The sequence below is a fragment of the Branchiostoma floridae genome, chromosome 1, assembly GCF_000003815.2.
Source record: "Branchiostoma floridae strain S238N-H82 chromosome 1, Bfl_VNyyK, whole genome shotgun sequence".
Classification (NCBI taxonomy): Eukaryota; Metazoa; Chordata; class Leptocardii; order Amphioxiformes; family Branchiostomatidae; genus Branchiostoma; species Branchiostoma floridae.
In genome coordinates, this window is record NC_049979.1 from 2,611,489 (window position 1) to 2,626,622 (window position 15,134).

The 15,134-nt window shown below is 43.2% G+C and overlaps 1 protein-coding gene across 1 annotated transcript in view; it reads right to left on the bottom strand.

Annotated features, from left to right (window-relative positions):
- Positions 1-7,068: 7,068 nt before the first annotated feature.
- Positions 7,069-15,134, bottom strand: part of LOC118423339 (formin-2-like) — a 97,179-nt gene continuing 89,113 nt past the window's right edge. Inside the window, exon 25 of the mRNA XM_035831464.1 lies at positions 7,069-8,031. Coding sequence (XP_035687357.1) covers positions 7,405-8,031 — 627 coding nt within the window. The 3' untranslated portion in view covers positions 7,069-7,404. The remainder of the gene's footprint in view (positions 8,032-15,134) is intronic.

Sequence of the window (15,134 nt, forward strand, 5' to 3'; positions counted from 1 at the left end):
TGTATGGCAATGTGAACAACTATATACTAATACAAATAACTAACAACTCATCATCATCATCGGTCGACGTGATCAAATGTAGACATGTTCGCACATGTCTACACACGACGGGGTTATACCGCCCCTTACGGGGTGACATACCCTTTCGTAGGCTAATTACAAGACGGGGATGCGCCAGGTCTCCCGTCCGGGTGAATGATGTAATTCACCATGTGGCTGATACGAGACAGAGGTTCGCCAGGCCTCCATCCGGGTGATTTGAAGTGAATCACCAACTCCCGACAGAAGGATTTGCACCAACGCACACCGCACCATCGCACGTGTGGGGGTTCTTTAACGTGCATGGGGTATGGCTCTCCCGATACACGGGACCTCCATTTAACGTCCTATCCGAGGGACGACTCATTTGTCACTTGAGTAAAGTGAGGAAAGTCGTGTAAAGTGCCTTTCCCAAGGGCACAAGACCGGCAACACGGTAGGCGGATTCGAACCGGCGACCTCTCGATCACGGGCCGAATACAATACCACTGTGCTACGCGGCCCCATGTAATATAATATAACAGTATAAACAATCTTGTGAGTATCATAAAGCATTATCTCGTTTTTGCAATGAGTTGTAAATAAATTGGCCTACGTAGGCAGATATATGAACAGGACATGATAATATCAAATGGAATACCTCTGACCTAGCATATGGCAGTACAATTTCGGACTTAGATACATGTTATAGGCACCATTATACAAACTGGGGTTCAACGATAATTCACATTAAATCCCAGCGGATTGCCTATGAATTTTATGCTTAATTCAGGAAGGCAATTCCCCAGAAGTTTGCTCTAGCTACCTTGCTGCAAGTTTTGGTAATTACGGGAAATTGGACAGCTTGCCTGTGTCTTTTGAAAATTGAGAAGTTGTATGGCCATTGGCAATCAGTTACCAATAGTCTTCAAGCAGACGTGTTAGCTGGATGAAAAAAGAGAATCTTGAATTTGGCCAAATGGGGATAAACAAGTTGCCATAGGATTTCAGTTTGTCTATCCAGGTATCCTACGGCCGGTCAGTTCACTCCTAGGCCAATTAACTCCTATTAGGCTTTTATTCCTACCTCGACCAAAGTCCCATATTACTATTCGGCCAGGCTGGAGTCTGGTAGTGACTACAGTCAAACCTGTATTAGGGGCCACCTCTACAGAGGGGCCACCTGTCCATAGTGGCCACTTTTTGTCGGTCCCTTGGGTATTTTATCTACAAGTTACCACCTCTATACAGAGGCCACCTGTCTATAGTGGCCAAATTTGTCCGGTCCCTTGAGTGGCCGCTATAGACAGGTTTGACTGTACCTGCAAGCCTGCCTGGCTTCTAGCCTGCGATCCTGAATGTCAGAGTGACGAGAGTCCAGGGAAAAGGGCTATGTGTGTATCATGGTGTTAATGATGAGAGTCCGGGGAAAAGGGCTATGTGTGTATCATGGTGTTAATGATGAGAGTCCAGGGAAAAGGGCTATGCCTGTACCATGGTGTTAATGATGAGAGTCCAGGGAAAAGGGCTATGTGTGTACCATGGTGTTAATGATGAGAGTCCAGGGGAAAGGGCTATGTGTATACCACGGTGTTAATGATGAGAGTCCAGGGAAAAGGGCTATGCCTGTACCATGGTGTTAATGATGAGAGTCCAGGGAAAAGGGCTATGTGTGTACCATGGTGTTAATGATGAGAGTCCAGGGGAAAGGGCTATGCCTGTACCATGGTGTTAATGATGAGAGTCCAGGGAAAAGGGCTATGTGTGCACCATGGTGTTAATGACGAGAGTCCAGGGAAAAGGGCCATGTGTGTACCATGGTGTTAATGATGAGAGTCCAGGGAAAAGGGCTATGCCTGTACCATGGTGTTAATGATGAGAGTCCAGGGAAAAGGGCTATGTGCCTACCATGGTGTTAATGATGAGAGTCCAGGGAAAAGGGCTATGTGTGTACCATGGTGTTAATGATGAGAGTCCAGGGAAAAGGGCTATGCCTGTACCATGGTGTTAATGATGAGAGTCCAGGGAAAAGGGCTATGTGCCTACCATGGTGTTAATGATGAGAGTCCAGGGAAAAGGGCTATGTGTGTACCATGGTGTTAATGATGAGAGTCCAGGGAAAAGGGCTATGCCTGTACCATGGTGTTAATCTCATCCGGGCAGCAACGTGAGACTTGTTGATCAGCAGCTATCTCCCCTTTATCTGGCAGTAGGAGATAACAAAGCTGAGGGGACCAAATTACCCGTGACAGCGGGAATTCCAAGGCTGTGATACCGGCTTCCCAACCAACACCGTTACACATACATGTACATGTAGCTCTCCCAGCCTTCAGGAGAAATAGCACTCTCCAAGCAGAGGTTCGGCTCTGGCAGATTTTTTATCTTAATTTGCTCTTAGTGAGTTTGATTACGGCTGTGTTGCTCACCCGACATGCACACTACCGGAAAGGGTTGCAGTCCTTTTGACAAGACGTTAAGCCGTGGTCCACTGTTCATTGTGCTTGACTAAAGCAAACAAGGCTGGACTCCAGGCTATGTCTGTATATCAATGGCCAGGCAGTCGTTACATATAGGTTGTCACTAGTACAGGTTTGACTGTATATGTACATCAATGGCCAGGTGGTCCTTATGTAGAGGTTGTCACTAGTACAGGTTTGACTGTGTATGAATGGCCAGGTGGTCCTTATGTAGAGGTTGTCACTAGTACAGGTTTGACTGTATATGTACATCAATGGCCAGGTGGTCCTTATGTAGAGGTTGTCACTAGTACAGGTTTGACTGTGTATGAATGGCCAGGTGGTCCTTATGTAGAGGTTGTCACTAGTACAGGTTTGACTGTATATGTACATCAATGGCCAGGTGGTCCTTATGTAGAGGTGGTCACTAGTACAGGTTTGACTGTACGTGTACATCAATAGCCAGGTGGTGCTTGTATAGAGGCGGTCACTAGTACATTGTACATGTTTAAATGTAGAAAGACAAATGTCAGACTTCCAGTTCCATTCAAGTTCAATCCTTTACAATCCGAGAAGTTAAAAATGAAGTTGGTGTTGTCTACAGGAAAATGCAGCCAGTGAGTGCCTGACCATTCACTTCATGTTCTCAAGTTCATCTCCAGTCGCTGACCGTGATGATTACATCCAGCTGTAAGGAGGGGAGTCTTTAAAACTTCAAGGATTTAGGGGATCCAAGCCTTCAAGAAACAAACTTCCTTCCCACTGAAGACTTAAATCCTTCCAGAAACACCCCGGCGACTCCAGAGTCTTGGCAGGAAGTTTTGGCACCTTACTATTGAGAGTCTTGCGGCTAATCTTGCTCCTAAGACCCTCCCAATTCCTCCAGGCTGAGTAAGACTGCCAAACTCAGCAGTGTCAGTAACAAGTCCATCTTCACAGACCCTATATAAACCTGTTTGCAAAACAGTGTCTTCAACTGGTTCACACAGTCTTCAGTGGCTTTAAACCTAAATGCCCATGGTATCAGGAGTTAAAAGTTAAAGTTTGCCCATACATCTAAGATGCGTAGGGTGGCGCCCATCTCCACTTCGAAGCCCTTGGGCCACACATTTGTGCAAGTCACTACAGCAGGGGGCTGGTCCGCTGGTAGTGATGTGTGTTTAACTTCCATACTCTTCCTCATTAGTGCTGAGTGCTAAGCAGAGAAGGCAGCATGTACCATTTTTAAAGTCTTTGGTATGACTCGGCCGGGGATCGAACTCACGACCTACCGAATGCAAGGCGAACACTCTACCCACTAGGCCATTGCACCGGTATCAGGAGGAACTACTGTAAATGCAGAAATTTCCATGGTGGTTTTATGTTCGCTGTTTTCCTGTTGCCAATTCATAGCGAACTTAAAACCACCGCGAACATTTTTCCATGGCAGTAGGAGACTACAGTGCATGGTGCTACCGCGAACTTAAAACCACTGCGAACAGTCCTTTTTCCCACTACCGCAAAATTAAATCCCCGCATTTACGGTAACTTAAGGTGACAAGGTCACACCAATTTAAATTGTTGATACCAGAGAAAATATGTACTTTTATGTTCCCTGTTTTCACAGTGATGACTTTAACGGGAACTTACCGACAACAAATGAATTGCTGCCTTTTTTTAAGCACACCTGCTGCCACCGTGAACATTTAGTTCCGAGAACAAGTTAACTTTTCTCAGACCGTGAAAGTTTTGTACCAAGAAGGCAAAGTGAATTACAGTATTTCAGCTATCCCGTACCCTGGGAGCCAGACAGGACCGGGTAGCTAGCGAGTTTTGTTCGGGGACCCAAGGCAGTCAGCCCGCAGATCTCACATTAGTGCTCCGGGGGGGTTTAAGCTGCCCGATCCCGGCTGGCTCCCAGGGTAGCTATCCCGCAGTAGCCAGTGCCTTACAGACTCGCTACTGCTCCAGACCTATATTGGGTTGTCAACAATGCGGCTAATCATGGGTCTAATCTGTGGTAATTGGTCCCACGGGGCCTGTGGCATCAGCACGGACCAGCCAGGCCACTGATACCTGTGTCTCCTCCAGCCATTATCGCCATGCCACCCTCCGGCCACACTAACATAATGTGCTGTTTCTCGGATTCAAACAGAAACAACATTATCGCCATGCCACCCTACGGCCACACTAACATAATGTGCTGTTTCTCGGGTTCAAACAGAAACAATGATCAGCTACTAGTAAAACATGACAACTAGCCTCTTTCGAAGGTTAGACATCCAGGTATCCAAAATACCCATCACTATGGTCCCTGGCAAAAGGTAGTGGATCTATCCAGTTTCAAGACTAACTGTTGTCTTATGCATAATAATGGTTTCGATGTTAGGTTGTTAGAAAGGAGTGGTTAGCAAACGCAGGGTTTTATGTTGTGTGTGACCCACAGCAAAGCCAGCTTTGGATTTAAGTTACCACAATAAGTGATATCACTGCCTTCCCCATTCATTGTAAACGCGATATGTAAATATGTCTCTATGTGTTTTAAACATTAGATGTAGGGGATAACAATAGTGTATGATGTATTCTACAGAAATATATAATGTCTTACTTCATTTCTCATCTAGTTTAGCTTGAAATTACTGTATAAGTTTAGTTTTCTTTCTTTTCATCTATGGTCCTTTGTGCATTTAGCCTACAGACATGAACATGCAATAAAAGATTATTATCATTAATAGCTAATAAGTACAAATAGATTTAAATTAGAAGTTATTTCTCTTTTGATTTACCTATAGTTCTCATTTTCCTTCTCTGCAAAGTATACAATTATGTATACCACTACTTTACTTTGTCTGCAACTAACCCTCGAGTATGAACTTGAACTTGCATTAAAGATTATCATCATTATAATTGTATCACACGGACCAAATTATTGTATGAAATAACAAATGAAATCGATTAAAGAAAAACAGCCTCCCACGACATCAGACCTGACGGACAGCAGGAAACAGTAGCGAGCGGTGAGGAGGCGAGAACAGTGATGTAGAGACGAGATTGGGCTGGAATGTTGTTGGGTAGTCCTGCGTGTGACGGGTCCTGACAGCCCTTACCTGTCCTCAGTACCGCCGACACTCACCAGACCCACAGTAGTGGGAGATAATCATACCTGATAGTGTCACGGGTTAATGTCTTAACTGTGACACATGCACACCCACACCCCTCTACCACACAAACACACACACGCGCACACACACGCGCACACACACACATGCGCACACACACACACACTCTCTTCCTGGTAGTCTTCAAGCAGAAGTAAGGATCAGCAGGAGATAATCATACATGATAATGTCACAGGTTAACGTCTTAATTCTGACATATGCACCCCCCCCTCTAACACACACAGACACAGACTTCCTGGTAGTCTTCAAGCAGATGTAAGGATCTGCGCATGATGGGTCCTAATGGTTCCTACCTGTCCTCAGCCTGGCTGGACACTCACCAGACCCACAGTAGTGCAGTCAGGCCTCATCAGTGGGAGATAATCATACCTGATAATGTCACAGGCTAATGTATTAATTGCCACACATGCAACCACCCCACCCCCCTCCCACCTCTACCACACACACACACACACACACACACACACACATACACTTTCATAGTCTTCAAGCAGATGTAAAGATCGAAGGAGATAATCATAACCGATAGTAACACAGGAAAATGTCTTAACTGTGACACATGCACCCCCCCCTCTAACACACACACACACATACAGACTTCCTGGTAGTCTTCAAGCAGATGTAAGGATCTGCGTGTGACGGGTCCTGACAGCGCTTACCTGTCCTCAGTACTGCCGACACTCAACAGACCCACAGTAGTGGAGTCAGGCCTCATCAGCAGATAATCATACCTGATAATGTCACAGGCTGATGTCTTAATTAAGACACATACACACCCACACCCCTCTAACACACAAACACACACACACTTCCTGGTAGTCTTCAAGCAGATGTAAGGATAAGCGGGTGATAATGATACCTGATAGTGTCACAGGAAAATGTCTTAATTAAGACACATGCACCCCCCATTTTCCACAGACACAGACACACACACACACACACACACACACACACTCTCTCTTCCTGGTAGTCTTCAAGCAGATATAACGACAGAAGGAGATAATCATACCTGATAGTGTAACAGGCTAATTAATGTCTTAACATGCACCCCTACCACACACACACACACACACACACACACTTCCTGGTAGTACAAAAGAGACTCATCAGTTGAGTCCGTGTCATCCTTAGTGAGGTGATAACAGCATCTCCTGAAGTGGCTGTCAAGCTTGACAGAGCAAATTTTACCCTTGGTGTTTTCGTTACCTGTCTTTTGTGATTCTTACATCGTCATCTATTGTAAATCGTATGTCAAATGATGTATAACTTTCTGTTTTGTAGAACTTAGTCTTTAGTTTTTAACAATTTGATTAAGCAACAATTCTGATCATATCTTAAAATATACTTTTATGACATGACTTCTGCAAAGTGCTAATTGAGTTCTTTGATAACGAATAATGATTAAAATTTAATTTAAATAAACATGATGACAAATAGCTGTTATTCCACCTTTATTTATATTTTTTTCCTATTTCATTTGTATCCTATCTGTAGTGTACAAATATGCTGCATACTTTTGTCTCCATTAAGCAAATAAGATGATTAATTTTGCTTTAATCAATGCTTCTGATTTCCCACCCAGCTAATTTTACATGCCCTGCACTGAAATTGTACAATCATGCAGCCATGTACATGATTTGGTTGTCCTTGGCCCGCTATGGAAGCAGTCACCGGTTGTCTTCAAGACAAATAAATAAACAAAACAAAAACAAACAAACAAACAAACATGTAGAAAGAGGAGCAGGTCACATCACATGTTCTCTGCGCCAGAGTCAGTAGTACTCTCCGTCTTGAAAGATCTCCTCCGATTCGTCGACAGATGGAAGCTCTGACGATTTCTCATCCTTAGAGTCCTCCTTAGAATCTTCTCCCTTAGATGCTTCTTCACGACTAGATGGCGTCTTTGCCGCACTGTTCGTTTCAGAAGAAGAAGAAGATGTTGTCTTGGTTTCTTGAGACTTCTTACCGATGGTTTGTCTCTTTGCTTCCCTTTCCTTGGAGAGTTCCTGGAATCTTTCTTTAAGAGATTTCTGCTTTGGAGCGTCTGTGCTGCCTTCCGTGTCCTTCTTTTGAGACGTGGCATCTCTCGAAGACTCCTTGTCAGCTTCTGAAGACGTCTTCACTTCGTCCCCTGTCGCCTTCTTTCTTTCCTGGGCAGGTGCAGTGTCCGTTTCTTCCTTGGATGAAGAAGAGACCTTCAACACCTTCTTCTCCTTAGATGGGGATGGTTCCTTAGATTTAGACTCCTCAGATTTTTCTGCTCCTTCTGAAGAAGGCTCAGACGTTTCTTCCTTCACCGTAGGCTCCTTGGGAGGAACCTTGGCCTCTTCCTTAGACGTTTTTGTGGTCTCCTTCAGAGGAACGTCCACGGACTTTGACTTGGTGGCCAGCTTTGCTTTCTGGAACACAGGAGAAGCAAACATTAGGTTGTAGCTTTAAACTTAATATATATATAGACAAATGTTACTGTAAATGCAGAAACTTTTGCGGTGGTTTAATGTTTTTCCATGGCAGTAAGAGACTACAGTGCATGGTGTTACCACGAACTTAAAACCACTGCAAAAAGTCGTTTTTCCCGCTACAGCAAAATCAAATCCCCGCAAACTTAAATGCATTTACAGTATACTAATTTTACAAGGTACAAGATAGTCCCATAGCCATTTGCATCTGGAGGGGCAGTGAATTGATATCCACTGTGTCTATGATCTAGGGCAAGGTACTGGTAGGTAGAGCCCAACCCTCTCCTTCCACTGCCTTATATTTCCCCAACCAAAATCTGGTACCCAGTTCTCGACTGGGTGGTGTGAAGAAAGTCTCAGAAAGTGCCTCTAAGAGGCATTCTTGCTGCTGCAGTGCCACCTACATCGGCTATAACTAGTATAAGTAGCAGCAAGAAACAGACCCAGTCATTCTAACCCTGATGGTGGTGTCTGATAGACATCGCAACATTGGAAGTGAGTACAATTCTGGTTGTGTTTTTGAAGAACCTTACTATATGTGCCTTTCAGAGGGCACAACATTGGTGGCATGTCGGGGGATACAAACCCAGCATCTCTGCGTTCTGGGCTGAACACCCCACAAACCGTTAGACCTACATGTGTACACAACACCACATTCTACAATAGGTGCTGGAAACATCTACGATTACCACTTTTGACGTTGGTGAATTGACATTTGCAATGAGTATAGCCCTTTGCAACACTTGTGTGCCATCGGGCTGCGGATTTGCCCCCCGTACGTGCCACTACGGGCGACGCGCCTGACCTGTACAGTCTGAACGTTTCCAGAAATACGTGGCGGACATGAAACGTACGGACAAATCGCACGTACGGCGGGTTGTGCCCCAAGCTTTACATGTACAAACCATGGACCTACGTGAGGCAGAGCATGTCTTATGCCCACTTCATGCTGAGCTGAGGTGCACGGGAGCATGTTGAAATGTTTTGGATCACTACATGAATGTCATTTACAATACCTGGCTACATAAATAAAATGAAGTGCAATGACCTGACTGTGAACAACAAATCTACAAGCAGATGTAAGGAGGATCTAACTAATGTGCCTTGTTTTTGCACCCTTTAATATTCTTTTCTTGGTTCAGGCAGTCTGTATCCAGCAAAGCAAAGGAACCTGATCTTTTCCACACATCATGATCATTTCTCATATAGGAACTTTATTTTGAGGAAAAAAAAGGAGTATGACATTGTCTTAAGTTAAACAAAGCAGTCAAATGGCTGAATTTATTGGTTCAGGGTGTTATATCAAAATTTACTTCAGATATATGTCAGTATCCATTGTTGGATACAGGCAGTCTGTATCCAACAAAGCGAATGAACTTAATCTTTTCCAAACATCGCAATCAAAATTTTTCCTATTATATAATAGAAATTTATGTGAAGTATTTATTTTGAAAAAAAAGGGACTATGGCATTGTCTTAAACAAAGCAACCAAAACGTCTGAATTTTGTCAGAACTTTATATCAACATTTACTTGAGATGTATTTACAAATAGATCATCACAGCAAGGATAAAAATGTTTTGAACAGTATTTACCAGGATATCGGATAAAAGGTAGGGGACTTTAAATTTGCTGACAAATTAAAACCTTGTGGGTGCCAAACTATCAAACCCTTATCCTATTATGAGTCAATTGGTCAATAACAATGATCACAATAGGGTGAACTCATGAAAATACAATATATCAAATCGAGAAAAGAGTATTAAATGTAAACTTGCAAAAACTAATCTAAAACTTATAGAGTGAGGTAGATCCATACATCTGCTCAGAGATTAGCGAACAACTACCCTAATTGAAATGTCTGTTTCGTCTGAGCAGAAAGACAGAAAACAGAGTGCTTGTTGGAACTTGTGCAGGAACGATTCGTTTCCAAGGTCTCCTACCTGCAGCCTGCTGATTTAAAGTGCACGGAAGCATGTTGAAGTGCTTTAGAATGTTAAACAATTGTCGTTTCCAATTCCCTGTAACTAACTGTTCCACCGGGGATGCAACAGTTCAGTGTGTCACAAGTCACAAAGGATCTTAATGTTTTTCTTGCCTTCGGCTACTGTAGTACTGTAAATGCATTTAAGTTCGAGGGGATTTAATTTCGCGGTAGCAGGAAAAGGGACTTTTCGTGGTGGATTTAATTTCGCGGTTACATCATAGACTGCTGCCTAATACCACAATAGAAAAATGTTCGCGGTGGTTTTAAGTTCGCGGTGAAGTGGTCACCGCGAAAACTGCGAATATTAATCCACCGCGAACATTTCTGCATTTACAGTATTTGACCTTCTCAGAAACATGAGATCAAAATAGAGGGCAAGAACCTCTCTAGAATGACTCACAGTCGTATGAGAGTGTTTTCTTGTAGCCATTAGCCAGAGTCACTTTATCAAATATCTAACAAACCAAAGTCATTGGATATCAAATGAGCATTGAGTTTTGATCTGCAACTTTTGAACAAGATATACAGTCAAGATATACAGTCAAATTTGTACCAGTGACCACCTCTACAGAAGGACCATCTGGCCATTGATATAGTCAAATCTGTACAAGTGACCACCACTACAGTAGGACAACCTGGCCATTGATATACAGTCAAACCTGTACTAGTGACCACCTCTATGTATACATAAGACCTACTGGCCATTGATATACAGTCAAACCTGTAGAAGACAGTGACCACCTCTACATAAGGACCACCTGGCCATTGATATGCAGTCAAACCTGTACAAGTGACCACCTCTACATAAGGACCACCTGGCCATTGATATTCAGTCAAACCTGTACAGGTGACCACCTCTACATAAGGACCACCTGGCCATTGATATACAGTCAAATCTGTACAAGTGGCCACCTCTACATAAGGACCACCTGGCCATTGATAAACAGGTTTACCTGTACTAGTGACCACCTCTACATAAGGACCACCTGGCCATTGATATACAGTCAAACCTGTACTAGTTACCACCTCTACATAAGGACCACCTGGCCATTGATATACAGTCAAATCTGTACAAGTGACCACCTCTACATAAGGACCACCTGGTCATTGATATACAGTCAAACCTGTACTAGTTACCACCTCTACATAAGGACCACCTGGCCACTGATATACATGTACATGTACAGTGAAACCTGTACTAGTGACCACCTCTACATAAGGACCACCTGGCCATTGATATACAGTCAAATCTGTACAAGTGACCACCTATACAAAAGGACCACCTGGCCATTGATATACAGTCAAACCTGCAAAAGTGACCACCTCTACATACATGTAAGGACCACCTGGACATTGATATACAGTCAAACCTGTACTAGTGACCACCTCTACATAAGGACCATCTGGCCATTGATATACAGTCAAATCTGTACAAGTGACCACCTCTACATAAGGACCACCTGGCCATTGATATACAGTCAAACCTGTACTAGTGACCACCTCTACATAAGGACAACCTGGCCATTGATATACAGTCAAATCTGTACAAGTGACCACCTCTACATAAGGACCACCTGTCCATTGATATACAGTCAAACCTGTACTAGTGACCACCTCTACATAAGGACCACCTGGCCATTGATATACAGTCAAACCTGTACTAGTGACCACCTCTACATAAGGAGCACCTGGCCACTGATATACAGTCAAACCTGTACAAGTGACCACCTCTACATAAGGACCACCTGGCCATTGATATACAGTCAAACCTGTACAAGTGACCACCTCTACATAAGGACCACCTGGTCATTGATGTACAGTGAAACCTGTACTAGTGACCACCTCTACATAAGGACCACTTGGTCATTGATATACAGTCAAACCTGTACTAGTGACCACGTCTACATAAGGACCACCTGTTCATTGATATACAGTGAAAGCCTGTACAAGCGATGCACCTCTACTTAGGGACCACTTAATCATTGATATACAGCCCAAACCTGTACAAGTGATCACCTCTACGTATTGACTGACCCATCCATTGATATACAGTCAAACCTGCAAAAGTGACCACCTGGCCATTGTGATCATATTTTGGTGGTCCCTATGATAATTTTTGGTGGTCTCTTAAAAATTTTTTCCATTGAAACAGGCATGAAGAATCCTGTCAAAAGTGACCACCTGTCTGTCAGTTCCCGACGTCACCTTCTTGGGCAACCTTGACATACTGCCCTTTGATGTGAGAACTTTGTTTTGCTTCTAGCTAATTTTTCAGCACTACAAGCCCTTTGAAAATCCCTTTGATAGGGCGTTGCATGTTTTACTTCCCGTCGCACGCTGTTTTATAGCTCATAATAGCATGCTGAACTGTTTAAGATCTCGTACTATTGTTGCTTTCCATTAGAACATGGTGGCTGTAAGTGTGCCATGTTCTCCAGGGGTTCAGTGTTCAGCGAGAGTTCAGTGTGCCACAGGTTGTGGACTGAGCAACCTTGATTAACCCTGTCTTCCCCTAGCCTGGGTACCATCCGGAAAGTAGTTGGCTGCGACATTCAGTCGCTTCTCTGTGTCTCCATCTGGGAACGCGGACCATCTTAACGTCTGAAATCGTCCAAATGTTGGACGCAGGCGCTGATTGGTCCCCACATATGTGCGAATTATGGAATGGGTTAAAGCGCTCATTCGAACAGGTGTTCTAACACCGGACAAGCCCTCCGTCCGCTAGCGGATGGGCCTGTTGTCATCGAACGAGTGCTCTAGAACCCATTCCTTGATTCGCTCATTAATTGGCGTCACCAACAAACAGTTTAAATATGCAGGTCTCCAGACGGATAGCAGAAGCGAACATAGGAGCGAACTACTATCCGGATGGTACCCAGGCGAGTCTTTCCCACAGATACCATACTTTCTTCATTGAAGTACACACTCAAATAAAATACGATTTGGCACAAGTCAAACTCAAAGACAAATTTCTGGGATTGGAAGGTAAGCTCAATGAATTACAAACGCCTTCTCTACCAATCTTGAACACATTCGGAACAGGATAACTTCAAATTAGATAAAATCTTATGGTGTTTTCTTTTCAAAGGGTAATTTTGCTTACGTTTTTATTATACAATGGCATCACACAGTCGGGGCGTAACAAAGGATCAGGAAAAACAAATGGAACATCTTGGTTTAACAAGACAAAAACAAAAGGAGAGACGCCGACCTCATAACACTGGCTTCCTGTGGCCAAACTGTGGCCGCTACAGCCATGCATGTGAAGATTGGCCTACAAGTACAAAGCCATAGAAGAAGTTGTCAACTGTACATTGTATGTAACAGCATCTCTTCTCCCCAAGTTGCCCAAACTTTTTTAGATCCAAAATCCCTGATGAGCCCAACTTGGTTTATGCTGTCAGCACAGGTTATCCAATGGGGACTGCTGTTGTAAGGGCATTCCACAAACCCAACGGCGTAAAAAAATTGCATCATATTTGGCAGAACCATTGTCAAGGGTCTTAGCCCCACTACTGACATGAACAATAATTCATACTCATAGTGAACCTAACTCTGTGAGGGTTAAAAATGGGTCACCCTGACAGACTTTCTGTTGGACTCCTACAGCCTTGACCTAATAACCTATTCCTGACCGTCTGACAGAGATTGATTGGGAGCTTGTTTGCATTAAAATCTCCATTTATTTATCTATTCAGATTTACCACTGTTAGAGGAAGGATTTAACAAAAGGTGACTATCAACTTTTCAATGCGGAGACTAGACTGTAATGTTTGATATGTCGATGTAGGTTAGACATCCAGGTAATAAGATACACCAAAAAGTAGCAACTGGATATGGTTTTGGAAACGGTCAGACATTTCGGATAGAATCCAGTGACACTGAAGTGATACTGCTATTGGAATCCAAATTGTCTTCAGCTTGACTTGTCTTGCAATGTCTCCGATTGGACAGCTAAAATTGTCTTCATTCATAGCTCAGGTATAAAAGATCAGTCTTTTCCAGATCACTTCAGTGTCACTGACGAAGGATAGTGGATTCTATCCGAAACGTCTGACCGTTTCCAAAACCATATCCTGTAATGTTTGATCCCCTCACAGAGGGAAGGAGCCCTGGACTTGCGCTCTTTCTGATAAGTGTGGCCGGTTGGTATTTTGGTTGAAGAATTATTATATTAAGAATTAATTTTTTTTTAATTAGATGAAAACAAACATTTTCTAATTACTACAGATCATTAGTAGATATCAATTTGCGCAACCATTGAGTTTGTAGCTTTCATCATTATGCAAGAAAAACGAAGTTTCATTGCAGTGGTACATGTATGTACCAAAGTGATGTATTTTATCATAGAAAAAATATTAGGGGCAATATAAATGATAACGTCATCAATTTGGCCCCCCTAAAAATCAGATCTATAATTCTTTCATGCCCATCTATCAATATTCGATACGGCTCCATTCTTTCTTCATTCATTAATAAGAAAACAATGGAAGGTCAAAATGCCAATTTAGCTAACCGAAATACCTTAAACATGCTTGACATGTGGCTCTCCTAATACATGTACATGGGGATCCCATTTAAAGTCCTATGGCAGTGATGCACCTGATCGAAGCTAGGCACTCATTTGCACCTGGGTAATAAGGCTAATGCAGGGCTCTAGCCAGCTCGAATTTTTTTTTCGTCAGCCAATTCCCATTGTCGCGAAAACACTATTAGAAAGACTGAACTGAGAGCTTAAAAAAATGGTTTTTAATGAGATTATCGTATGCGAAAGGGCGCTGACACACATCATCAACAATCATAACAATAGTAAAACAAACAGTGTGTGGCTTTTACGGCCGTGGACGGCGTCCCCAAGCCGCCTGTAGATTCCACCAATGACTTTTGTCTGTCAAGGTTGACGGATTGGTTTTAAAATTTTTCCGTCACATGCAGCAAATTTCCGTCAATTGACGGAAAAACGGACGCTGGCTAGAGCCCTGGGCTTATGTCATATTTTCAAACCGGCTATTTGTGGAAACGAAAATCTATACTATACTACAAAATATACCCAAATA